The sequence below is a fragment of the Argentina anserina genome, chromosome 4, assembly GCF_933775445.1.
Source record: "Argentina anserina chromosome 4, drPotAnse1.1, whole genome shotgun sequence".
Taxonomy (NCBI): domain Eukaryota; kingdom Viridiplantae; phylum Streptophyta; class Magnoliopsida; order Rosales; family Rosaceae; genus Argentina; species Argentina anserina.
In genome coordinates, this window is record NC_065875.1 from 17169215 (window position 1) to 17196926 (window position 27712).

Here is a 27712-nt window from a genome sequence, read left to right on the forward strand (position 1 = left end):
TGAAAGCCACAGTTGCATATAACAGACACGTAGGATTAGCACATAATCAACTCCTGGAGAATTTTGAGCCTGAAAGAGAGACACCTACGCATTTTTTTCGCTTTTCGATAACTCGGAAGTGCTTATTGGGATGAAATGAGGTTAAGAAGGTGCCATGCTAGCTTTGTAATAAAGAAAAATGAAATTTATAATTTTTTATTGAAAACGAAAGGCCATTTAGCTTTTGTTTTGTCCTTTCATTGTGTTTATGGATGTCATGGAGGACAACCTTATCATAAAATACAAAATGGTTGATTGTTAATATTCCTCAATTTAAACAAAGAAAGGCATCAAAAGTCCAAAGCAAGCTCATTAGCGAAAAGTCGAAACATTACTGAAGAACAAAATCAAAACAGAGATGGAATATATATTGGATGCTGTCACTAAGATCATTTCTCTTTCTGCTTTTGTTCGTTAAGATGCATTAAGTTTTAATTAGTTAGTTCTTTCGCACATGCTTTTGGTCTTTCTTTTATCGGCTGGCCTTGGTAAAAAGGTAATAAAAGGGTAAATTACAAATCTTCCAAAAAAAAAGAAGCTATGCTTCTTCAAGAAAGTTTGCTTTCTTACGTGCACCACATTACTGCAGAAATTCTTATATGTACATACCACTAAATCAGTAGAAGAAAAAAGTGATCGAAAATGTACGTGACTGCATTGTGCATCTTTCTTTTCTTGACATGGGAGAAAGAAAATGGAATGTGAGTAGAGGAGGACATTCCTTATGCCATCTGCGAAGTTGAGCATATTCGACTATTGGTTACACACAGCCTGTAGGTTTCAATAAAACCATTATATAAACTTGATCACTTGGTAAGTTGCTATTGATCTTTAAGTCGCATTCTCGAGTAGCCCTTCTGCTGCTTTATATATGTAAGCAGATTCATTTTCATCGCAAGAGAAACTGTCTTCTGCTAAGGCCATAGCCAAGGGGTTTGAAGCCTGCAGCAGCAACACTGAAATTATATCCAAGACGACTTCTGAATACACATGAATAGCCTCGTTCCAATCTGGCAAAAGCACTGGCACAGATTAGCAGTTTTCGGTTCGTGCCATGATCCAATCAGGTAAAGGGGGAAGAAGAAACTTGCTAAAACAGGAATCAAATTCTCGCCGAGCAGACTGAGCAAAGTTTATTTGAGTAAAGATCCAATTAAGTGACAGGGTCTGCAGAAGTATAGGGAAAGTAAGCATCAAAGTTTAAGGACTATGCTACAACACTGTACAAACTCAACCTGTTTACAATGCCGCCATGACTGCAGAAATTAACGCACATTATAATTCCCAAATTTCAGTTACATTAGGAATGAAGGGGTTGTGAGTTCACAAGGAGAAATATCACACCCCATGGTAATGAACAACAATTATAAACAAAAAATGAACGTTGCAGAAAAGCTGTGTTTTTTTTTGTTGCTATATCAAGTTATCAACTAGTCTAGTTCCAATCTTTTACTCTACAGTTTTCTAATACATCTCAATTCATATGTCACCTCCCATCACAGGTCACTCAGACAGCACGGGCCAGCACAATGCCGTGTTCTCTTTCTATTACTTTCAACAGTTTCTTTTGGTCTCCTCTCTTTAAGCTTCCCTGAAGAAACAGATTCATGAGAGTTTCCCATTGCAAAACGAACAACTCCATCATCAACTTCCACCTCCGGAGGAGTCATTAAATCATGTGGACGAAAATCAGGTGAGCAATTAGAGGCTCCTTCAATTGCTTTACGTGTTGTACTTTCAACAGTTTCTTTTGGTCTTCTCTCTTTAAGCTTCCCTGAAGAAACAGATTCATGAGAGTTTCCCATTGCAAAACGAACAACTCCATTGTCAACTTCCACCTCCGGAAGAGACATTAAATCATGTGGACGAAAATCAGGTGAGCAATCAGAGGCTCCTTCAATTGCTTTACGTGTTGTACTAGGAAGGTCTTTTACACGTGATAATGCCACTGCAATTTGGTCATATGCAGCATGAAGACGCTCGTCTGTTTCAATTGATTCAGCAACAAGCGTTGAAGCCATGGACTCCAATAGTTGAATCTTCTCAGATTTGTCTTTAGCATTCTGAAAGGAGTTAGTGGAAGATGAACTGAAACCACACCATCGGGCAGCTAGATATCGGTCTGGAATACGAAAACAATTACCATTTGACAGGACACGAAGAATGTGCCTACATAGGATGCCTGTGAACTCAAACTCACAACAGGTACAGCTGATGTGCTCTTGACTTGGAACCCAAAACACTTTGCAGCCTCCATCTGCCTGAGTATGATGCCGGACCTGGAAACAAACTTCATCTACCGGAAGAGATGCATACTGTGGAGCCAACACAAGTTCCTCTTGCAATTTTCCAAATGCATAAGAAGTAAGAACTGAGGCAGCATGTGATTCAATTGGTGAACCTGTTTTAAGGCAGACTCTCTGCAGCTTCTGTTGCAACTTTTGTTTTGCCCCAGCTCTATCACTATAATTAACAATATCAGCTGCCTGCAAAAGAGAAGGTTTAGCAAAGCAAGTAAAAGAAGGTTAACGAAATGGTAACAAAACAAAAGGCAAAGGCAAGACAAGAAAAATATACAAAAGAATAAGGTTACACACTTGCTCTACAAAACGATCTAGTTGGGAGACTGCACTCAAAAACCGTTGGATAAAAGCGCCAGTTGAATCTGAGTAACATGTATTAGTCATTCCAGCAAAAAAGTAAGGCCTCATATATGCTAAAGCCCAAAACGACCGTAGAGCATATAAGCTGATTACGTGCTTATTTGCATGCAGTCCATATCTATCAACCATTTCCATCCATCTTTCTTCAAATTCCTCTACTGACTGCAGATTATAGAGTTTCTCAAAGTTGGTTTTCCAATCATCATATTGAGACCCCAGAAGTGCACAAAACCACTCTGAGAACTTATCAACAATGTACCATATGCAAAAGGCATGTCTTGTTTGAGGCATGACGACAGCAATAGCTTCTTTCAGCCACATGTTATGATCAGTTAATATTGTCTGCGGAGTCTTTCCTTTCATGAACCCTCGAAATGTCTGCTCATGATTTAAAAGCGTTAGGAACATATTAAACCATATGCGAAAACAAATAAGGAAGAAATTAAAAATCAAACAATAACAAAGTTTGCAGGGTATTACAAAAAAGAGAGAGAGAGAGATACATGGTATTCGTAAACCGTACACTATGATTACTTGTCTCAAATGTACATTGAAAATCAGAAATAACAACTAAAAACTTGTGATGCTCATTTCCATCAGGAATATGTAAATAAAGTTCTTACCTTCAAAGCCCAGAAAAATGACTGCATATTTTCATCCCGCAGAAGCACGCAACCGAAGAAACAAGTCATTCCATGGTTATTCACTCCTAGCCATATTCCTAACAGCATATCATATGCATCCAAACGATAAGTTGTATCAAAAACCACCGCGTCTCCAAATTCCTCATATAATCTAATAGATGAACCATACGACCAAGCAATATGCTCCAGCCTGTTATGACCATCAATTTTGAAGTCATACCTGAAATCAGGATTTTCATCTTTCATTTTTTTGCACATTGCTAGAAGATCAATGGCATCACCATCCGGTCTATCCCTATGAACATTTCTAAAAGACTGCAGTAGGTTCCTGACATCTATCTCTGTAAATGATAAACATCCCAGTTTAACACCTTTCTCCAGCTCCATCAATCTCAACATTTGCCGCTCTGACATCCCGGCTTTGGCATACATACAAATCCGACTCATGTCATCTGGAGATATGGAACATGAGGCAGGAAAAAGACTCACTTCATTGGACCTCAACAGTTCATGGTTATGTACATTGCTGAATCCTGTAACACGCCATTCAGGGGCATCAAACTCTGTCCTCTTGACAATGCGCATATACGCCTTACAACCACAGCGCGATGACTTGCGATTTCTCTGCATCTTCCCATCTTCAGAGGGCTTCACCTGAGGGTACCCCCCACGATGACAAGTGAAATCCCTCCTAGTCACTCCCTTGCCAACCCCATCCTTGCCTCTAGTACGGTGACGCCTAATCGAAAACCCACATTGCAGTGCAAAACCGCAGTAAAACTCATACGCAGCGTCTTGCGAACTAAATCTCTGGCCAACAACAGGAACAAGGTTCACTGAAGTCTGCCGCGACAGTATGCAATTCTCAGCCGTCTCCCCTACTGTGCCGGCATCATCTCGGGACATGTCGTCCATCCCGTTACTTGTTCCTTCCGACATTCTTCCTCAGTCGATGAATGAAACTAGAGTTACATGTAGAACATGTCATTGTAAAAACAAAGGCAAGAAACCAATAGATAACCAAAATGTTGGGAAATGATGCAATGCTCAACACACTCACATAGAAACTCTTAGCCTAAACACATTCTTTCCATTTCTATATCTTTCATTTCTTCACATACATGTAATGAACTAAACAGCTAAATTTCCAGTCCAATTATGTAACTAGCTACAGAATCAGTCAATGATGATCAAATTAAGATTCTGAGCAAACTTACAGGGAGCTATGATCCGGAATGCATATTTATATCTCTTCAAATTGATTGGATTTATGAATGGGGTGAAAGAATTGAAGTGTGGAAGTGTGGGTGGTAACGGTCGATAAAAAGTGACTGAAAAGGAGGAGAAAGAACCAAGAAAATGGCGGGGCAGAGGTTGGGGGGGAGGAGCAGAGCGCATCCCTGGGAGGAGGATAAGCATAAGAGAGGGGACGACGCTATCGTGCGCTGTAGGGCCGGGTGACCTTATCGAGTGCACCATGGCGGTTTCTGGCCGTTGGATTAAATTACCGGGGGATTCAGCCGCGGGAGTTGGAGGATGCGCGTTAATGATGGCTGCGTACGTTAGAGGAAACCTAGGGTTGCCAGAAGACATTTATTTTGTGTGGACTCGGTTCCGCAGGCTTGAGGCCCATATTAGACCCCGGTTTGGTCCAAGTGTTTGTCAAAAATATTTTCCTTTTTTTTTTCTTATACCCATAAAGTTGTATTTGACAAATGACAATGCATGAAAAAGGAGAATAGTAAACCCTAGCGCCGCCGTGGGCGCTGCATTGTAGCCGCTGTGCTGCTCAACATCATGCTACAAGGTAATATATATTATCCTCTGGAATTACAGAGGAACAGTACGTCAATGGTGAAACTCAAAGAGCCCTCGTTGATCTAGCTCCAAAGGATCTGATTCGTAACCTTTGTGTGACACTAGGTTTCAAGGATTTCTTTTGTATTCCCCATGGTGAGGATTGTCAAGGACTGGCTCTCCTTTGGAACCACGACACTCATGTTAATATTCGCACGTATTCACCTCGTCATATTGTCGACGCCACTGTCGGAATTATTGGAGAGCATGCTCTTTGGAGATTCACAGGTATTTATGGCTTCGCTGAAAGAGGAGATCGATATCGTCATAGAACATGGGATCTTATCAGAGCTCTTGCGGCGGAACAATGTGATTTGCCTTTTTGGTTGATGGCAGGTGATTTCAATGAAATCCTATCTAATGCTGATAAATCTGGAGGTCCTCCAAGATCACAACGGCCTGTGCAAGATTTTCGTTCTGCGATGACGGCTGCATGACTTTTTGATATGGGATTTACTGGTAGTCGCTTCACATGGAGCAACAAATTTACCAAAGAGAGGCTGGATAGGAGTTTTCACTCTCATGCTTGGCGGGATCGTTTTCCTTATAGTAGGGTCATCACCCTGGAACCCATGGGACACCAATCATAGCCTTTAGAGACAGATTCTAGAGACATATTGAAAAAACTGTCTACTGCTTTTCATTAGCAACAGTTTTTATTGTGTCTCTAATAGTAATAGAGATGAACTAAATTCTATCTCTAATACTGATAGTGACGGATGTAATCCCCACTACATGATTAGGCGCCAAACTAAAATTTTGGAGGTAAAATTTTTTCAAGCCCCGGGTATCTTTGGCGCCAGTTTATCAAAATTTTACCAATAGTGACAGATAAGTTTGTTTCAATTTTTTTTTTCTGATTAGAGGTAAGCATTTTTTAATGTGTTTTTTAACAATAAAAAAATAGAAAAGAGAAATAAAACACCTATATTTTTCCAGTCTCTTTTACTTGACGTTAGTTTTTGTGAGCCCAATGAGTATGATCACTGTGCTCTGTGTGTTGAAGTCAGCCCAGAGCGCCGTGTAAAGCAACCTCACAAATGTTTGTTTCGTTTTGACGAGATTTGGCATGAACAACCTGCGTGCCAACAAATTATTGAGCGTGATTGGGAGCAACATCAACCTAGTAACCATATGCAGCAAATTGCAAGGAAAATTCAAGTCACGGGCAATCACCTTCAAGAATGGCATGATACAGAATTCAACAAACCTAACTGGAAATGAAGGAGATTCAGGGTAAACTTGATGATATTATGATTTATGAGAATGCCTTTCTCTTCTGAGCAGTATGAGATACAACGTGACTTCCATGTAGGGTAGTCCTCTCTTTTCGCAACAGGAGAAATATTGCAAGGCAGAGATCCAGGGTGCTCTACAATGGGGACACTTTAACTAATTGTCCCTATTTGGCTTTTATTTTGTATTGCTTTTGCACCTCTCCCTCCAAAAAAAAAAGGGATTAGATTGAAAAATCAGAATTATGTTCCGAGAAAATTACTATTCTACCATTGTGTGTCTTAACCTAATAGGTTTCCTGTTAGGAGATAGATTAACATCTCCGTAATAGATTAGGACTCCGAATCATACGAGATTGTGGTTTTGTAATGCCTATATATAGGTCCACTTATCATTTAATAAAACACAATTATTTCACCTTGAAACACGTTATCAGCATGTAATTCTAACCATGTGTTCCTAGGTCTAGAACCCGAAAATTCACTCATCAAATTAAATCGGCTACTTCAGCTTCAATCTGGTTTGTTCAGTTATCTACCTCTCTTGGTACGACATGATTTGTGTCGGTTGATTCATCTCGATGGTGTTCGTAGGACGAGTGAAATTTAGTTGGCACGTTTAAAGAGGGAACATAACGTTGGGAATTTTTTCTTCTTCTGAGTTCTATGCTTTCCTTACTGTCCCTGTGTGTTGGTAGACTTAGATGGCCGTTGGCTCATTGAAGTTACAACTTGAAAGTCAAACTAATACGATCACTTTGATAATTGAGCAATCTCGACCAGAAACTATTAACAACAACGAGCATATTGTTGACATAGCTGGGAGTGGGGATGCCTCCTCATCTAGCAAGCCTCATGGTAGATCTTTAAAGAGCTTAAATGCCACACAGGAAGACAGACCTTCAAGTACTGCACGAGCACCTGTATTACAACCTTCGATCTTTTCTTCTAATGGATCAAACTCTAGAAACACTTCAGCAACAAGGAGAGGAGATACTCGTCGTCGCAGAAGTCCATTGAATTCTGGTATATGGATATCTATTGAACTGGTTCTTACTGTGAGCCAAATCATTACATCTATTGTTGTTCTGTCTTTGTCAAGGAATGAGCATCCATGTACTCCATTGATTGCATGGATTGTTGGTTATGCATCTGGATGTGTTGCTACTCTTCCTCTTCTATATTGGCGCTATCGTCACCGCAACCAAGCCTCAGAGAAAGATTCAGCTCAAGCCCGTCAGAATTCTCAGCTATCAGCAAGACCATTTTCACTCTCTCTATCTAGGGCTTCAGAAGGAGAAGATCTTCGGAATGCCACTTCAAACCACAGAAGCAATCCAAGTTCGGCAGTACTAAGCAGAAGAATAAAAATACTTGTGGAATACTTCAAGATGGCATTGGATTGTTTCTTTGCGGTTTGGTTCGTGGTTGGCAATGTGTGGATATTTGGAGGACACTCATTTGCAAATGACGCTCCTAACTTGTATAGGTAAAATCATTGCTCGTCATACTATGGTGATGACATTCATGCCGAGATGGACGATACTTTTATCATCTACATACGATTTCGATCGTATCCTCCCAAGATTTTTATGTCATCGGACGAAGATCGAAAATGATTTCATCAAGCAACTTCCTGCATGACGATCGATTTGCAGAGCAATTTAATTATATGCGGTCTATTTGGCAGACCAACAAGTATGTTTTCCTTAAAGTTGCTGCCTTTGAACACACACACACACACACATATATATATATATATATATAAATTATTGGGCACTATTAGCCTTTTTCATGTCTTGTTTTTCCGGCCTTTCTTATAACGCCGATGAGACCAAAGAGGGATATGATTCCCCTCTTGGTCGACGTTTTTCGTGTGACGGTCCTGGGGGAGTCACGTTATTATTTAAAGGGAAGAAATCGATTTCGTGTGGTTGTCTGAGTACACCGCTGTTTTGGGTGCGATCATGAGAATCGCCGATATGCATCGATTATTTTGTGAACATATACATCACAACCCTTCTAATTCCGGTTACATACTTGAATAGTTTCGATTGTTCGAAACCTATACAACCCTCGTTTCTTATGGATGCGTCGCCATCGCAACTGTTATTTGAATGTTTGAGTTTTCTTAAACTCATGTCTATAAACGATAATCCCAAGGTCTACGTACTCATTTATTTGAGTTGATTCATTACTCTGATGCAGCACTATTTGCTGACAAAAGATCCCAGATATAACAAATTCTATGAGACACACTTAAAGTGATTTAATGAACGTCTATGACGTTGTATTATCAGAGTTGACTTTGATGCATACTCCACATCCAACAAACGCATGTCATTTTTGGCACCTGTATCTACTTCTTGAGGGAATTTTGGACATGGAAAAGTAACATTCTTCCATTCTCAAGTAAGCAAACATTTTGAGCCTCAGGCTCAGGCTCTGCCCGATCCGATATGCAAGATTTTGTTGCTACAGACTTTTGATTAGTCAATCTATTTTGACTATGTTTTCTGCTTACTATTTTTCAAGTATGACGTTGGCATTGCCATGTTTCTTGCTCGACTTTAGCTTAAGTCATCTATTGGAATTGGAAGTTTGGTTGTGTTGTATTAAATATTGGAATATTCTATAAAATTTCTCGTATTTCTTGTTTACAAGATCGACTTGTGAGAATTTTATTTGCCTTGGCTTAGCATGCATGATCAACGTTTACAACTCACGTGGTTTTTAAATTGGCCGCTTTTGGGTTACATGAGACCCTAATAGCACTACATTGTGATTTTGGACCCTAAAATTTGGAAAACGGACCTCGGAACGTCAAAATTGACGTAGTTTTTCCCGGTTACTCTTCCGGCATTTCCGGAACGTTTTCCGGCGTATTCGCCGCCTTCCGGCCATTTTCTGGCGTTTCCGGCACCGCCACCCGGTTCCTGCCGGCGTCCCCTGTTGGACCTGAAGTTCCGGCCTCCATACCGGTCAGTTCGGTGCTGTTGGCTTCCGGCGAGTTTTCCGATGATATTTTCGTCGTTTCTCGTCATTTTCCGGCATATTTCAGCAGTCCTTGCTGCCACGTTTTCCTAGTCCAATCTCATCCGGTTTTGAGTTATTTTGACATGGTTTTCCGGTTAATTTTCCGGTTTTCTCCAAGTTGTTTCATAGCTCAAACGATTTTATTATTTTTGGTGACCACCCGCACCAAATGGATGGTTTTCCACCCACATTGTTTGGTATTCAACTGCTCCAATACCATGTTTTTCCAACTCTTAAGTTGAAGAATGTAGTTCTATTGCCATGTGATACACTTGATGGGATTGCACATTTGTTTCAATCCCCCCTCTTACAATATCCTATGGCGTATTGTCTAGAGAAGTTCACTGCGTTGTTGACTCTCTTAATTTTATTTTGAGAATGTCCCGCCGTGAAATCGAGTGTCTTGCTAATTGCGTAACCACCCACACTGTCCTACGGCGCAGGTAGTTATTTTACGGATCTCGTGCGGAGATTGTATTTTATATCTTCGTGCCTTGCTAAGTTTTCAAAGGCCCTACATGCCAATGATGAATTTTCATCTTGATATTTGTGTTAAGAATGGAGAGGAATAAATCTGTCAGATTCCATTGACAGTAGCTTTTTCAAGCTTAGACAGTAGCTTTAATAGCATGCAGACATAGCTTTGCTTGCATGCAGCAGTAGCTTTATGTAACTCAAGATTCTTTGAATCATGGGTTCGGTTTTGCTGTCTCCTCGGTTTTGACATGAATATTTTTGGTCATTTTGAACGAAATATGATGATTCGAGTTCTTTGAAATTCACATGATCATCTATTTTTCATGTTCACGAAGCGATTGGAGAACCACCTCACCCGTGCTCCACACGGTGAGGCCGAGCATGTCCCTCTCGGCGGCTCCATGGAATTTAGGCCATCGGTGGCGGCATCCCATCCTTCACAGGAGCTTGTGAAGCCTCCCGTGTTTTCTAATGCCTCCATATGGATCTCTGATGCCCATCGCTCATTTTGCAAAGCTTGTTCTTTTGCTAGATTTCAAGGAAGTCCTTATTTTCTAAGGCTTCAACCGAGAACATTCCATTCTTACGAAGTATTTAAGGTGACATTAGTGGACCATATCCAACCGAATGCGGACATTTTTCGGTATTTTTATGGTATAGGTTAAGAGCATCGACGCGTTGGTCACACGTCGCTTTTCTTTCCACAAGAAACGCTGCATTCGCTAAAGTTTTTAGCTATGATCATCATACTAAGGGCTCACCACCTTTTCCATCCTCTCAAATCTATTTGATTGGATATTGTTGAGAGAGTTCAACTCCACAACTTTGATGATTTCGTTTTGCATGTCTACTGGGATCGTCGTTGAACATATTATTCCTCATGTTCATTCACTACACGATCTAGCAGAGCTCGGACTTGGTTATGGGTACTAACCTGCCGATTTTTGCATGGAGATATGTAAAGATGTTGCATGCAGCGACACTTATTCGTTTTAGACCCACAACTTGCTAAGGGTTTAGTGCGTACCAGATGGTTACTGGATACAATCCCATCGTTCTTTTCATTAAACGCCTATTTGGTTAAAGTTGTTTATGTGCCTCTATTATAGTTATCTCAATGGGTCTACTTGAAACGATTAAGTATTCTAGTTGGTTATGATTTATGAATCACCAACACTTGTCTGCTATTTCCAATATACAACCGTTGATCTCTATCCTACGATATTAGCAGACGGTCATTTTGATGAGACATATTTCCCGTCGTTAGGGGGAGATATGGAATGCTCCCATTCCGGTTTTAACGCCAGGAATTGACGTGGTGTGGCACTATGTCTCATTAAGATCTCGCACTACTCAAAGTGAGCAAATGTGCAACGCATTATCTACCTCCAGAAAGTCAAAGATTCGATGCTCAATGACTTTACCGATATTGCGAAAGTGATGAGATCGCACATAAATGCTGTGATGTGCCGGTAAGGTTGGAACTCTCAGAATATGAGAGAATTTCATATGACCTGGTCCTAGCACCGTTGGCACATCCCTGATAGTGGGAAGGAAGCCGGCGATGGCACCATCGTACGCTATGGTGTTGTCGGCGCCCGTGGTATTGCACCACAAAACAAGGGCGGAAAACACAAAGATGGACTAGTAAGGGTCATAGCGTCGGTCTTGGCTCCTGCCTAGATGAGAGGGAGACCATTATTCTCTGGAATCAAAACCAGAAAGAAGTGAGGTGCGTAGGCACAAGTATTTTGCCCATCATCAAGAGATATTCTCTAAACATGTGTATCAACTAAGTTTCTGTGGGACGCAATAGACTCCTTTTGTTGATGTTAGAGAAGAATATAAATTCTCACAAATTGATCGTATACAGCGCGCACATGTGTTTAATGGATTGATCTCCCATGATTGATGATGTATTCACTTATGCTCTTATTCACTTGTAAAGCATCAACGATGAGCAACTTGACCGAAGTGGAAAGAATCAATATAGGCTGAACTAAACTTGTTATGTTGATCGTTGTTCGTAAGTGTAATGTGAAAGATAAAGTCATGCGATATATGCAGGACTTATGGCGCAAAGATTGTCTCATTATCCTAGTATTGACTACGATGAGTTATATTCTCTCGTTATGGACATAATTGCTTTCCGCTACTTAATCAGTATTAGTGTCCATGAAAACTGATTTGCAGCATATGATAGTGGTCATAGAATATCTGTAAAGGGATCTTGACGTAGATATGAGAGTACTCGAGGGACTTTAAATGCCTCCAGATCACGTAGAGCTTATGTAATCAGATTGTGACGTTCGAGAGAACGTAGTACAATCGGTTGCAAGAACTCATACCCATATGTGTTCATATGAAAGCTAATTCTTGATTCTCTATTTCGTCTAAGTAAAGATGATGAAGAGATTCAATGAGCTATAGATTCATATATGTAAGTGTTGTTGGGACACTATTGCTTTCATTATGATGTGATTACCTATGCGCATATGCATCGTCATTGGACTTGCATTGCTCCATTGACATGGGTTTAGTTCTACACTTAGTGAACCAACACAAATCCTATCCACACCAACGTCGCAAGCAGCTCCAGCAACATCAACGTACGCCTTAGTGTAGTAGTCGATACTGGTAGCGTAGAGGATGCGTACAGTTCTGTCTCGGACAAAAATCAGTCATTCATTGGTCCATTCCCCCATTCTTTTGTGAAAGACACATTGAATGTGACAAATCAGAATCTGTCCAGTTTCGTAGGACAACTTTAACGAGACCTACAAGACAGCTCGCTTGGTGACATATGGTGAAATTGGTACTGTTGGAAAGACCTATGTGTCTACTTTCCAGGAACACCAACCATTTGTTCATAGCTATTATATTGAATGAGTTATGGCCGTTTTAGCAAAGTAGGACAGTTCTGTCCGGAAATTTGCAAGTCAGTCAACTTCGACAGAACATTGTGAACTGCTCCGATCGGATTAGGTTGTGAACCTTATATCACTGGAAAGCGACGGTTGTCTACTTTTCAGAACATTTTACGGTTCGCTGATATCTATTTTGACGAAGAAGTTATAGCCGTTTAAGTGAGTGAAGGTCATTGTATCTGAGAATCTGATTTTCATTGCAAACTCTTGTTTTGAGTTGTTATGCAATCTTGTTTCCTAAGATCTAAGTTTGGCTAATTATAACATGTATGATCTAAGGATGTGTGGCTAGATTAATTATTAATCATTAGCCCAAGACTACGTTTGAGAAGCATGTAATGAACGTTGTATACGTTGTTCTTTGTACTCCATGATTATGACACTAATCAGGGGGAGTTGTTTCATAGACTTCAGGGGGAGTGTAGCTCACATGATGCTATCAAATGTAGACGGTGCGTTATGGTCTTTTTCCCTTCGATCAAGCTTTTGTTTTTACCCAAGAGGTTTTTATTTTGCTTGAAAAGGTTTTTACCGAGGCAACGATGTGTGCACCATGCAACCTAGGCATGCGACACAAGGGGGAGTGTTCCGGGAGAATTACTATTCTACCCTTGTGTGTGTCTTAGCCTAATAGGTTTCCTTTTAGGAGATAGATTAGCATCTCCGTAATAGATTATGACTCCGAATCCTACGGGATTGTGGTTTTGTAATGCCTATACATAGGCCCACTTATCATTGAATAAAACACAATTATTTCATCCTGAAATAAATTAATATTTTTTCTGAAATATATTAAATATCAAAAGTAAATGATATAATAGGAATTTCAATCAACCAATCTCATATTTTCCATTCATATCTTCTAATTTAAATATTTAATAATACATCAATAAGATCCAGTATTACATTTTTCTCTCACCAAATCTAATATCCAATTAACCTCAATTGAGCAGAAGGCACATAATAAAAGAGAACTAATTTAATTAAACTTCTAACACTTGAATCAATGCACTTCAAATGTATATGTTTTGATACTCTAATCTGCTCTGGCGATACTTGGGCACTCGAAGAACAACCACAATTTTTTGTTGATTAGAGCCTGGTAAAATAAATGACAACTTATTGTAAAAAAATCACATAATTATATTGAGGAGTAAGGGTAATTACAAGTAAAAATGAGCTGGCATTTTGGAGTTGAGTAACAAATTTTAAGCACAATAAGGCATGAAAGTTTTACCATAAAACACAACTCAAAACTACTTACCGTGTAATAACCTGACATGCATATATTCAGGTGTGGTACCAACTGAAACTTGTGATTCATACACAACCAGTCCAATCTGCAATCAGAAACTGAAATCCATAAGATTATGGACAAAAACACAAGAAAGAAGTCATAGCATGTAGAGAGCTTATGACCAATACAGAACAACTAAGAGTAAGAAAAGTAGAAAATTATTGCAAGAAATTAGCTGATAATTAAGGAACATCCTTTTTTTTTTTATGAATATGAAGATCCATTCATACTAAATGTCTAACTGAAATTGTGAATTAGTTGCCTTAGGAATCCTGGTCATTCTCAGAGTTGTGCTAACAAATGCTATTATATGGTAGTTGTACAATGTACGTAGCAACATATATGGGAATGATCATAGTAAACATTTTCAGTATCAAGATCTAACATTATTTCAACAACTATGTCAATAAGAATATCTTCAAGAGCTTATGACCAATACAGAACAACTAAGAGTAAGAAAAGCAAAAAATTATTGCAAGAAATTAGCTGATCATTAAGGAACATCCCAAATTTATTTTTTATGAATATGAAGATCCATTCATACTAAATGCCTAACTGAAATTGTGAATTAGTTGCCTTAGGAATGCTGGTCATTCTCAGAATTGTGCTAACAAATGCTATTATATGGTAGTTGTACAATGTACGTAGCAATATATATGGGAATGATCATAGTAAATATTTCCAGTATCAAGATCTAATCTTCTTCCAACAACTATGTCAATAAGAATATCTTCAAGAACTTGCATATTAATACAAGTTGAAAACAATTCCAATCAACTCCAATTCGACATACAAAAGCAAACCAATGTTTCTCAATAACAATTAGAGCAATCAAAATGAAACCAAAGAGTCCAAAGAGTGGACTTGCTACCTTAATAAGTTGAAAATGCAGAGCCGAGGCTGCTACTCCCTTTTATGATCCCAAACCAAGATGATAATCCACCAATCCGTGTAGGTACAACTCCAGAAATTCAACTTGGTCAATAAACTCAACCCATAATTCCTCCAGAACCTTAAGGAAGTCCTCTTGTCTCCAGAAATCCAAGAAGACAGTTGTCGAGTTGGGGGTTTTTACAACAAGAGGAAGAACATATAAAAAAAATAAAGGAAATTAGAACATGTTTTCAGGAGAATGAAAAAGGAGTTGGTTTCGAAGGAATTAGTTCAACAAGCTCGCCGGTGCTTAGTGAATCGCCAGAAGTAGGAAACTCGAAGGTGGAGCATGGCTGCGGCATTGAAACAGAGAATGAGGAAAACCCAAATCAATGAAGATATGAGAAATCAAATTGAGAGGAGAAGCTAAGATTTACCAGAGAAGGAGGAAGGGGGCTCGCTGGAGCTCAAGGTTTTGCCGGAGATGGACACAATGATTTCTAGTAAGATGGAGGTGAGAGGGTGGCGGCCTACTCCTTCGATACTAGGAGGGGTTTTGGTCGGAGTAGCATGGAGATTCGATCTAGTGTGGTGGTGTGGTGCAGCGGGTGGCCGGAGGAGTCACTGTCATCTTCGATAAGGGAGGAGGAAGAGGTGAGCTCAGGAAAGAAAAGAGAAGGAAGAGGAAGAAAGAAAGAAAAACAAAATGAAGGGTGCAGCCGAAAGAGAAAGAAGAAGAAAAATAAAAAGGTAGGGTGAGATTGTGAAATTACAACCTTATCCTTGTGAAAACTTTAATGATGCTTAAACTTTAGTTGTTGACAACTCTTACATATGATAACCGTTTTACGTGTGCCGCATGTCTACAAACTCGTATCAACGAGCTCTACGACTTTTGTGAAGGAAGTTTCCAGAGATAAGCGATGAGTTAAAAGTCAGCTCTTGAGCCATATCAACTTAATCGATTTTAAAACTTTTAACTCCCGACACCCCTTCCACTTTGAACACGGACTACGTAACGTTGTAGAACAACGATTTTCCACATATGAACATTCAAATTATTCTTATTCCCAAATCTCGAACTAAGGTTTCAAAAATTGGGACTTTTCTTAATTTGGTTATTGTTTTATGGTTCACAGGTTGAGTTGATAGAGAGTGAAAAAGATGATCTCATGATTTATGAATCTGTTTTGGGTGTGATCGGGTTGGAATCTAGTTCTCGGCGTTGGGGAGTGAGGCGGATCAAAGAAGGCTCAAGGTGAGGGTGAGAGTGAGAGATAGACAAAAGAAAATGTTGCGAAACATCGTTGGTATTAGCAGAATATTATTCCAACGGTCCAAATTCACAGAATAATATATATATATATATATATGACAATACTTTTAAACACAAAATGGTATTTTACTATGGATACATGTATCAATGTATACTATCAAACATAATGCATAAAAATACATACAAAAATGGACATTTAAACACAAGTATACACTCACTTCAAAAATTTAGGGACACATAAATGTGCCTTTTGCTAAATAGGGACACATGATTTGTGCCCACTAGATATTTTGGGACACAAGCTAATATATGTCCCTCAATGAAGATATTTAAGGACACTAGTTTAAATGTCCCTAAACTAAATGTCCCCAAAGCCTCTATTTCTAGTAGTGCACTGAAGGAAAGGTGACTCCAGCTATGAATGAAGACCTCCTGCTTCCCTATAGCGATGAGGAAATTAAAAAAGCTCTCTTCCAAATGCATCCCTCTAAGGGCCCAGGTCTGGATGGTATGTCTCCCTTGTTCTTCCAAAAATATTGGAATATTGTTCACCATGATGTGTGTCAAGCAGTGAGAAGTTTCCCACAAAATGGAGAAACATGGGAAGGTGCAAATCACACTTATCTCTGTCTTATTCCGAAGATAAAGAATCTGAAATTGGCAGCTCACTTCAAACCTATTGCCCTCAGTAATGTACTTAGTAGAATCTGATCCAAAGTTGTTGCCAATAGATTGAAACAGTGGCTTCCTATGATTATCTCTCCACTACATAGTGCCTATGTGCCCGGAAGGTTAGTCTATGATAACACCCTTGTGGCCACTGAGGTTGCACACTATATGTACAAGTTAAAAATTCAAAGTACCGGTTTCTTCTCCCTCAAACTAGATATCAGTAAAGCAAACGATAGATTGGAGTGGTCGTATATCTATGCCATCTTGTATGAGCTTGGTTTTTCAATGACTTGGATTTAGATGATCATGCGATGTATCACATCTGTCTCATACTCTATTTTGTTTTGAGGAGAGCCATCATAAACTATTATGCCTACTCGTGGGATTAGACATGGAGATCCTCTCTCCCCATACATCTTTATCCTATGTGCCGAGGGGCTTTCTGCACTGATTACTCAAGCTCTTCAGCAAAATACAATACAAGGCCTGAAGATGAGTCTGCAAGCTCTAACATTGCACCATCTATTCTTTGTAGATGACATTTTTATTTTTGGCAGTGGCAGATGATGAGTGTATTGCTTATAAGTTGGGGGATTGAGATATACACCCTCAAATCTAGACCAATGTTATATTACACATACCTCTTAAAATTACACCCTTATTAGCTTGATTTTTTTCTTGAAAAAAAATATTTTGGACTTGAATAACATAACTTTATTTTGCTAGTATTTACTAGATCGATGTGTCATTCACCAAACACAAAAATCATAAAACCCAAAAATGACATGTTTCACATGATTGAATCATCTGCCATTTTTTCCAAACCCAACTATGAATGAGTAAACTGAATTCAATATCTAGTCCTTGATTGTAGCATTTGATATTGATTTCATGCTTTTGTATGAATAATATGATCAGAGCAACAAAAATTAATATAGAGGGATCTTGAGGTTATGTAATCTCGTCATATGAACCTAATTAAGTAAGGGGACTTCTCCACCTTTATTCATGATATCCATGATATAAATGGACCGATTAATTGATTAGTGACGTTGTTTTGTCGACAACTTCTGCATCTACTTATTCTTGTTTGTTTTTCTTTCATCTTCTTAATATGTATTAATTTTCCAATTAAAAATGAGTTGTCCGTGTTTGTGGTGTTTGTTGTTATGGGGTTCCTGTGCTATAGGGTATGACTCAAATTTGAGTTATGTTAAATATGTATATGTGATTCTTTGTTGAGTTGAATCTACTGGTTAAGTGTATTCTACCTCGGAAATTAGTTGTTGTACCTATGTGTTAGTCAACAGTGTGTGAGGGTTGAACATGGAAGGCATGCAGTCTTTTAGGGTATGATACTTGATTGTTTTTTCCTATGGAATATGTACGTAACTTCTATTCAGTAGGTTAATTTTGTGGGATGTGTAGATTGATCCTTGCATATAGGTTAATTATCATTTCCATAGAGGTAAATATTCTGTTGTATATTATCATACCTCTAAGTGTGGGTTGGAAAAATGAAGGGAGCTTCTATTCATACCTCTCAAAATGACACTTGGACCTCAATCTTTTTCTTAGATAGTTTTAACTTAGTCAATGCATATGAAATTACCAAAAAACATGTAACAATAAAAATATAAAAAATAAATAATTGTTTCAAGATGATAATTGTGTATTATTGAATGATATGGGGGCCTATATATAAGCATTACAAAACCACAATCCCATAGGATTCAGAATCCTAATCTATTATAGAGATGCTAATCTATCTCCTAACATGAAACCTATTAGGTTAAGACACACACAAGGGTAGAATAGTAATTCTCCCGGAACACTCCCCCTTGTGTCGCATGCCTAGGTTGCATGGTGCACACATCGTTGTCTCGGTAAAAACCTTGTCAAGCAAAATAAACACCTCTTTGGTAAAAACAAAAGCTTGATCGAAAGGGAAAAAGAGCACAACGCACCGTCTACATTTGATAGCATCATGTGAGGTAGACTCCCCCTGAAGTCTACGAAACAACTCCCCCTGATTAGTGCCATAATCATGGAGTACAAAGAACAACATATACAACGTTCATTACATGCTTCTCAAACGTAGTCTTGAGCTAATGATTAATCATTAATCTAGCCACACATCCTTAGATCATACATGCTATACTTAGCCAAACTTAGATCTTAGGAAACAAGATTGCATAACAACTCAAAACAAGAGTTTGCAATGAAAATCAGATTCTCAGATACCTTAGCTTGAGGCTCAAAATGTTTCCTTACTTGAGAATGGAAGAATATTACTTTTCCATCTCCAAAATTCCCTCAAGAAATAGATACAGGTGCCAAAAATGGCATGTGTTGGCATAAACTTATGCCCGCCATAATCAGCACAACTATTAGCGCATTAAGGCTAATATATAGCAGTCTTACAATACTAACAGCGAGTCAGCCGCATTAGTTACGTAATGGGCCTCCCCGCGGCCCAAACTGACTACGGACACACCCTCACGCGCATCTCAAAGAAGACTCCAGAGAACACCTTAATCAGACCTCGTCCCACACCGAAAGATAGGTAACTGATCCACCTTAACTCAACAATAAAAGGTCAAACTCTTGACCTCATAAGGTAAGCACACTACATCTTCCACCGTGACTCTGCATAAACTACCATTATCCTAACTTGAGCATCGGAGAGTCGAAGACCACGCTCTCGTGGTCTTTACTTTAACGACGTGTGCCACTTGTGACAGGGAAAAGACAAGGAGTACGGCGTATCTCATCCGCAATGACTACGGCGTACTAAATCGAGTATTATCACTACGTTAACAACATGCATTTCTTGGATGTGGAGTATGCATCAAGGTCAACTCTGATAATACAACGTCATAGACGTTCATTAAATCACTTGAAGTGTGTCCCATATAATTCGTTATTTTTGGGATCTTTTGTCAGCAAATAGTGCTTTTTCAGAGTACTAAATTTCAACTCAAATAATTGAGTACGTAGACCTTGGAATTATCGTTTATAGACATGAGTTTAAGAAAACTCAAACATTCAAATAACAGTCGCGATGACGACGCATCCATGAGAAACGAGGGTTGTATTGGTTTCGAATAATCGAAACTAGTCAAGTATGTAACCGGAATTAGAAATGTTGTGATGTATATGGTCACAAAATAATCGATGCATATCGGCGATACTCATGATCGCACCAAAAAGAGCGGTGTACTCAGACAACCACACGAAATCGATTTCTTTCCTTTAAATAATAATGTGACTCCCCCAGGACCGTCACACGAAAAACGTCGACCTAGAGGGGAATCATATCCCTCTTTGGTCTCATCGGCGTAATAAGAAGGCCGGAAAAGAAGACATGAAAAAAGCTAATAGCGCCCGATAATTTATATATATATATGTTCAAAAGCAGCAACTTTAAGAAAAACATACTTGTTGGTCTGCCAAATAGACCGTATATAATTAAATTGCTCTGCAAATCGATTGTCATACATGAGTTGCTTGATGAATTCCGTTTCGATCTTCGTCCGATGACATAAAAATCTTGGGAGGATACGATCAAAATCGTATGTAGATGACAAAAGTATCGTCCATCTCGGCATGAATGTCATTACCATAGTACGACGAGCAATGATTTGACCTATACGAGCACGTGAAATATCGTTAGAAATAAAAACGTTCCAATGAACATTTAAATATTGAAATAGGAAAAAGGAAAAGAAAAAGAAAATATAGTACGAAGCCTAAAGTGCTATTGTGCTCGGCAGGCCATAGGCCAAAAAGGGCAGAGTAGACGGGAGTAGCTTCTCTTGAACGAAGAGTTTGCTTGTGCAGTTCGCGTTTCTTGCGTAGATATGCGGGAGGAGCAATTCTGAATCATTTGATGCGGGGTCTTGCGGGGCAAAAAGATGTTTTTGCGGAGCGAATGCGGAGGAGACCCTGCGGGGCAGCAGAGGGGTCGCAGGGGCTGAGGAGGCTGCGTGCAGGGCTGCGGGTAGCAGCGGGTGGGGGGGGGGGGGGGCTGCAGCGGCGGCAAGCAGGAGCGGCGGCCGACGGGAAGATGCCGGCGGTGGAAAAGAAAAAAAATTTCTAGGGCTCTAAAAGTTCAGGGTTTTAGGGCAAATTGCGTGATAACGTGTTTCAGGATGAAAATTGTGTATTATTGAATGATATGGGGGCCTATATATAGGCATTATAAAACCACAATCCCGTAGGATTCGGAATCCTAACCTATTACGGAGATGTTAATCTATCTCTTAACAGGAAACCTATTAGGCTAAGACACACACAATGGTAGAATAGTAATTCTCCCGGAACAATAATTCTTTACTTATCTATTATAAAATAGAAATGTAGATAATTATTCTTTATATTTATTGCTAGACAATCCAAAATGGGATATCAAATTGCATTAAATGATTTAATTGATTATCTTCTTTTTTAATAAACATCATTAGTAAAAAAAATTAATGTAGTTGATAAAAATCAAATTGAATGTGGACGATTTAATGTATAAACTATATAACTATCTAGAATTTCTCAAAAACTTCGATTTGAGCAAAAAAAAACTCGTTTATTAGAGGTTATAATATTTTATATACATTGATGAACAAAACTCGTTAATTAGAGGTTAAAATATTTCATATACGTTGATGTTACAATCAATCAATGAAAAATATAGTTTACCAATTTATTATGAATTTATAAAATGAGTGGATAAGTGATCGAATTAATTCGAGAATATATTTTGTGTGATTCTTATGCATTTTTCGAGTTTTATATAATAAATGAATTTAAAATAGAGTAGGAAATAAATTAATAGATAGCAGTATGATTTGATATATCAAATTAGATAATAGACATTTTAGGAAAACTTTGGAGGTCTAAATAGTATTTTAGGTATCTATAAAAGCAAAATTGAGGTCTAATGAGTAAGGAGGTATAAATACCGTTTTTAGAGGCATGAATAGAAACTCCCAAAATGAAAATTAGACAACTAGAAAAAAGAAAATTGTGTTTTTGAATAGGAAGGAATGTATATGTTGAAAAACATGATCAGATAGCCTTGCAATGAAAAAAAAAATAAAGAACAACTTGATAATTTTTGGCATTCATGACTTGCTTTGATCTATTAAGACAATAATAGAAATAACATAATTTTTTTTTAATTTCGTTTGATTATTCCTTAAGGTAATGTTGATTTACCAAATTGAACATTTAATTTATGTTTATAATTGTTGCATGTTTATAGCATTTGAAAAATTGTAAGAACTATAATTATGGAAATATTTTCCATTTATAGCTAGAAAGGCAAAAAAGTGAACTCGATTAAATAATTTAAATAAATTAATTATAGAAAAAAAAACTATATAAGGAATGTTAATATATGTTTTGGGTGTAGATTAAAATAATAAAATAGTGTGGGTTTATCTGAAAAATGGACTTGAAGAATAGGTTTATCACTAATTTTCTCTTATAAGTTTGAAAAAGCATCAGGGCAGAAAGTGAATTTTGACAAGAGCAGCATGGTGTTTAGTAGCAATGTGGAAATGGCACAACAATGTCACTTAGCTTTTATTTTGGGTGTTGAAAGGAAATATGAGCATGATAGATATCTCGGCCTCCCTCTTCGAGTTGGTAAGTCCAAAACAACCATTTTCGAGTACATTAAAGAGAGAGAGACTAAAAACCCGCTCGGGTGGAAATCAAAAATTTTGAGTTGTGCTGGCAAAGAAATTCTAATCAAGGCAGTTGCTCAGACCATGCCCTTAAATGCTATGAACTGTTACCTTCTGCCTAAGACCTTTTATGATGACATTCACCAACTTTGTGCTTCATTCTTTTGGGGAGACACTGAAGAACAAAAGAAAATTCATTGGCGTAGTTGGGATCGTTTATGCTCTCCAAGCAGGAGGGTGGAATGGGGTTCAAAAATTTATATGCCTACAACCTTGCGATGTTGGCCAAGTAAAGGTGGGGAATATTGAATAACCCTAACTCTCTTGTTGCTCAAGTTTTTAAATCCAGGTACTAATCGTACTTATCTTTTTGGGATGCTAACTTGGGTGATTCTCCCTTTTTTTCTTGGCGTAGTATTCTCAATGCTAGAGCAATCCTTCGTGCGGGTACTCAGTGGAACATTGGTGATGGCACTAAGGTGATCATTTGGAGTCACAAATGGATTCCTGTGAACACTCCGTTTTAGTTACAACAACTGCCAGGGAGTGCTATTACTCATGTGAATCAGCTTATTCTTCAAGGGCAGAGAGTGTGGAATGTGCAACTTGTAAGATGTTTATGTTATAAAAACAGTGATATATTGCATATAATTTAATAAGCTGAATAATTATAAATCAGAAACGAAGAACACGAAAAGAAATTCAACCAAAATACCGAACGATTGGTGATGAAAGAACTAGTTGAGACGTGTGTGATACCACACTGTCTTTAAGACGTTTACGCCTCCTCTACCGGTGCAAGGATGCTTGGCGCTTGTCTCCCATGATATAACGACTAAACGATTCTAGGAAGTTGCACTACTAATTAGAACCCTCAACGAACTCGAAAGGTACCTCTTTCTATCACCAGAGAAAAGCTAAGAATTTTGAGAGTGAGAGAGGATTGTGTTTCGAATGGAATGATTTTACAATAAAAGGATGGTGGCTATTTATACTGTGAGGATTTGCAATCAGCAATTAATAAGATGGCTGTTATAGAAATCAAAAGATCATAACATATATGAGTTACATATGTTACAAACATTGATTTCAATTCTGTTATAATTCTCCACAACACACAATAACTCAGTTGTTACAAAAGAAGAATTTGAACAGTCAAGAGAATTTGAAAAGTCAAAACCGAATTTTCGGAAATGCAAAAAGAATCTGCGTTCCGACCCTCAATTCGGTGTTGCATTCGTGTCCGCAGGTCGCACGGGCATACACGAGTTTCCCTTGTGACCTCGGATTTGCACCCCCCTCCCGCGCGTGCGCGAGAGGGTATAAAGGGGCTTACACACTTTACAATCCATACACAATGGATTCTATATAAAGTCTTTTCAACACTTCTCTTTTCCAATGTGGGACAAATACATTTCCCTCATTTTAAGTAGCCATCTTTGAGTGACAATTTCTTATTCACCCACAAACCAATTACACAAACAAATATATGATCTTGTAGCCCTCATTATGGAGAACTCAAATCTATGTTCATCTTTAATTAATTATAAGTTTAACTTAATTTAATTAATCAATTAAAATTTGGTTTTAAATGGTTTTTCCAACTATTTTCCAACAGTTTATTCCCTCCAGCTGTGGCAGGAAAAGTTCTATGCATTCCTCTTAGTAGAAGACAGTCGGCAGATAAGTTAATTTGGAGACCGGAGAAAAAAGGTTTCTACTTAGTCAGGTCTGCTTACTAGATTGCTAGACAGCAGGTCTTAGCTAATGCAATAACTTCTTCCTCTGAGGGTGATCCATATCAACTTACAAGAACAAGATAAGTGTTTCACTTAATCACTTAATAATGTTATACAAGATCAAATGGCCTATATAAGCTAACTAAAGTACATTGTTGACAAATGTTTTCTTGATTTCCTCCGTGAATCACGCTAACACTCCCCCTCAAGTTGGCGCATATACATTAACCATGTCCAACTTGCTAAGTGAGTCATAAAAAGCTTTCTTAGACACTCATTTTGAGGGCATATCGGCAAGTTATTGTTCTGTAGGAAGAAAATGAAAACTAATAATCTTCGCGTCTAGCTTCTCCTTTATAAAGTGACGATCAACCTCCACATGTTTTGTACGATCATGTTGCACAGGATTCTGTGAAATATAAATAGCTGCATTGTTATCATAGTACAGCTGCATAGCACACTCAGGCTTAATACCCAAATCTTGTAGCAAATTTCTAAACCATAATAATTCTCACACTCCCTGAGCCATACCTCTGTATTCTGCTTCAGCACTAGATCGAGCTACCACTTTTTGTTTCTTACTCTTCCATGTAACAAGATTACCCTGAACAAAGGTAAAGTACCCTGATGTAGATCTCCGATCTGTAATATTTCCAACCCAGTCTGTATATGTGAAACCACAAACCTCAAGGATATTATTGTGATTAGAGAACATTACTCATCTCCCTGGAGCTGACTTCAAGTACCTCAAAATCCTCACAACAACATCCATGTGGTTCACACTAGGATTTTGCATGAACTGACTCACTACACTTACTGCACACGCAACATCTGGTCTGGTATGTGATAAATAAATCAGGCGTTAAACTAGCCTCTGATAACGAGGTTTTTCAGTAGGCACTTGATATGGATAATCTGCTAACTGATGGTTCTGCTCAATATGAGTATCAATGGGAGTGCAATCCAGCATACCGGTCTCCGTTAGTAGATCAATGATGTACTTCCTCTGACACAGATATATACAATCACTTCCCTTGGTAACCTCAATGCCCAAGAAGTACTTGAGTGTACCTAGGTCTTTCATCTCAAACTCTATGGCTAGCTGTTTCTATAATCTATCCACCTCATCCGTATCATTCTCAGTAACTACCATATCATCAACATATATAATTAGGATTGTTACCTTCCCTTGTTGGTGTCTGAGAAATAATGTGTGATCTGAATTACTTTTTCTGTAGCCAATTTTCCTCATGAATTGTGAAAATCTTTCAAACTAAGCACGAGGTGACTGTTTAAGACCATACAAAGACTTTCTCAATCTGCATACAAAGTTACTTGGAGAAGCAGACGCATATCTAGGCAGAAGATCCATGTACACTTCTTCTGTAAGTTCTCTATAGAGGAATGCATTCTTAACATCAAACTGTCTAAGTGGCCAGTTTAAATTAGCAGCACAAGGGAGCAATACCCGAATAATGTTTATCTTTGCAACAAGTGCAAATGTCTCATCATAGTCTATGCCATATGTCTGGGTGAACCCCTTTGCTACTAGGCGTGCTTTATATCGGCTCACTGACCTATCTGGATTATGCTTCACTGTAAACATTAGTAACATAGGGTACTGGTGGAGGAGACAATACGGTCAAATAAGATTTGTCATAAGTCATATGATGAGATGCACCCGAATCAATAATCCATGTATCAAAACCAACAAAGTTAGAAATATTTAAAGCCATACCAATTTTGCCACGACCAGCTATGGATGCGGTAGGTATTGCTCCGCCTATTGTATGATGGTCATGTCCAACCACACCATAGATATCGGTTTTCTGGATGAATTGAATAGCTGCTTTCGCCTTGTGACGGGAATTAGGCCTCTTAGGCCGAAGATGTGGATACAGCTTCCAACAGGTCGCACGAGCATGGTTAGTGAAGAAGGTAACACAAGGAAATAGTTTGAATATGAATGATGTATTGAACTGCTAGTTTTTACAACTGAATTATGTTTGTAGCTACAATGGAAACAACTATATATAGACTAGCAAAGCAAGCAGCACTAAGAAAAGAAACTACACTAAGTAAGCATTAGCTAAGAAAAGATAGCACTAACAATAGCACTAAGAAAAGAAGTTGCTGCACTAAGTAAGCACTAAGAAAAGATAGCACTAACAATAACACTAACAATAGCACTAAGTAGACATCACTAACAATACTCCCCCTCAAGCTGGATCGAGAGAATCTTTCGAACCAAGCTTGAACAATAGACGATGGAACTGAGCAGTAGGCAACACTTTGGTGAACACATCGGCTAGTTGATCAGAAGAACGCACAAACGAAGTGGTTAGAATTTTGTTTTGGACTTGATTTCGAATGAAATGACAATCCACTTAGATATACTTGGTACGTTCGTGAAAGACAGGGTTCGTAGCTATGTGCATTGCTGCTTGATTGTCACAGTGTAAAGTGATAGGATTCTTGCACTTGACACCAAGATCTTGAAGAAGAGCCTTCAGCCATATCAATTCACATGCAGTAGAGGCCATTGCCCTATACTCAGCTTCTGCACTTGATCTTGCCACCACTGACTGTTTTTTACTCTTCCATGTGACTAAGTTTCCACCTACAAATGTGCAAAAACCAGTCGTAGACTTTCGATCAAGGGTGTTGCCTGCCCAATCAAAGTGAGAAAAACCTTCCAAGACAAAATGACCATTATTTTTCATAAACACTCCCTTAGTCACTGTGCCCTTCAGATACCTTAGAATTCGTTTGACCAAATGCATGTGTGTAGATGTAGGAGCATGCATGAACTGACTCACCAAGCTAACAGCATATGAAATATCTGGTCGTGTAATTGTGAGGTATATGAGTTTACCAACCAATCTTTGATATTATGAGATGTGAGGGAGAGGATCACCTAATGCTTCAATATCAAATTTGCTTGGAAGAGGGGTAGGAGTTGAACTGCTAGCCTTCATGTTAGCTTATTCCAGTAGCTCAACAATATATTTCCTTTGATTGAGAAACAAGCCAAAGGGTGATTGATCCATTTCAATTCCTAAAAAGTACCTCAGTGCACCAAGATCTTTAATGGCAAACTTGGTATGCAAGGTACCTTTAAGAGACTGAATTTCTTCATTACTGTCACCAGTGATAATTAAATCATCCACATAGACGAGAACAATGAGTCTTCCAAAAGTACCAGTTCTGACAAACATAGATGAATCAGCCATGCTCCTTTTAAAACTACATTCAAGAAGCACAGAGCTGAGCTTAGAATACCAAGCTCT

At 38.5% G+C, this 27712-nt stretch overlaps 2 protein-coding genes across 3 annotated transcripts; one reads left to right on the forward strand and one right to left on the reverse strand.

Moving 5' to 3' along the window:
• Positions 1-1251: 1251 nt before the first annotated feature.
• Positions 1252-4729, reverse strand: LOC126790508 (protein FAR1-RELATED SEQUENCE 11-like). Of its 2 annotated transcripts, XM_050516767.1 has the most exons (5): positions 4564-4729; positions 3326-4308; positions 2637-3080; positions 1878-2525; positions 1254-1694 (listed from the first exon to the last, which is right to left on the reverse strand). In XM_050516767.1, exons 2-5 carry the CDS (start codon positions 4283-4285, stop codon positions 1536-1538), a joined length of 2211 nt encoding a protein of 736 aa, XP_050372724.1. In that variant the 5' UTR covers positions 4286-4308; positions 4564-4729; the 3' UTR covers positions 1254-1535. The 2 variants fall into 2 exon arrangements, with proteins under 2 accessions (XP_050372723.1, XP_050372724.1); XM_050516766.1 differs by having other exon boundaries at positions 1252-2525.
• Positions 4730-6912: 2183 nt separating this feature from the next.
• On the forward strand, positions 6913-7931 carry LOC126792286 (E3 ubiquitin-protein ligase At1g12760-like). Its single transcript, XM_050518743.1, has one exon. It carries the CDS (start codon positions 7143-7145, stop codon positions 7929-7931), a length of 789 nt encoding a protein of 262 aa, XP_050374700.1. The 5' UTR covers positions 6913-7142.
• The last annotated feature ends 19781 nt before the right edge of the window (positions 7932-27712 follow it).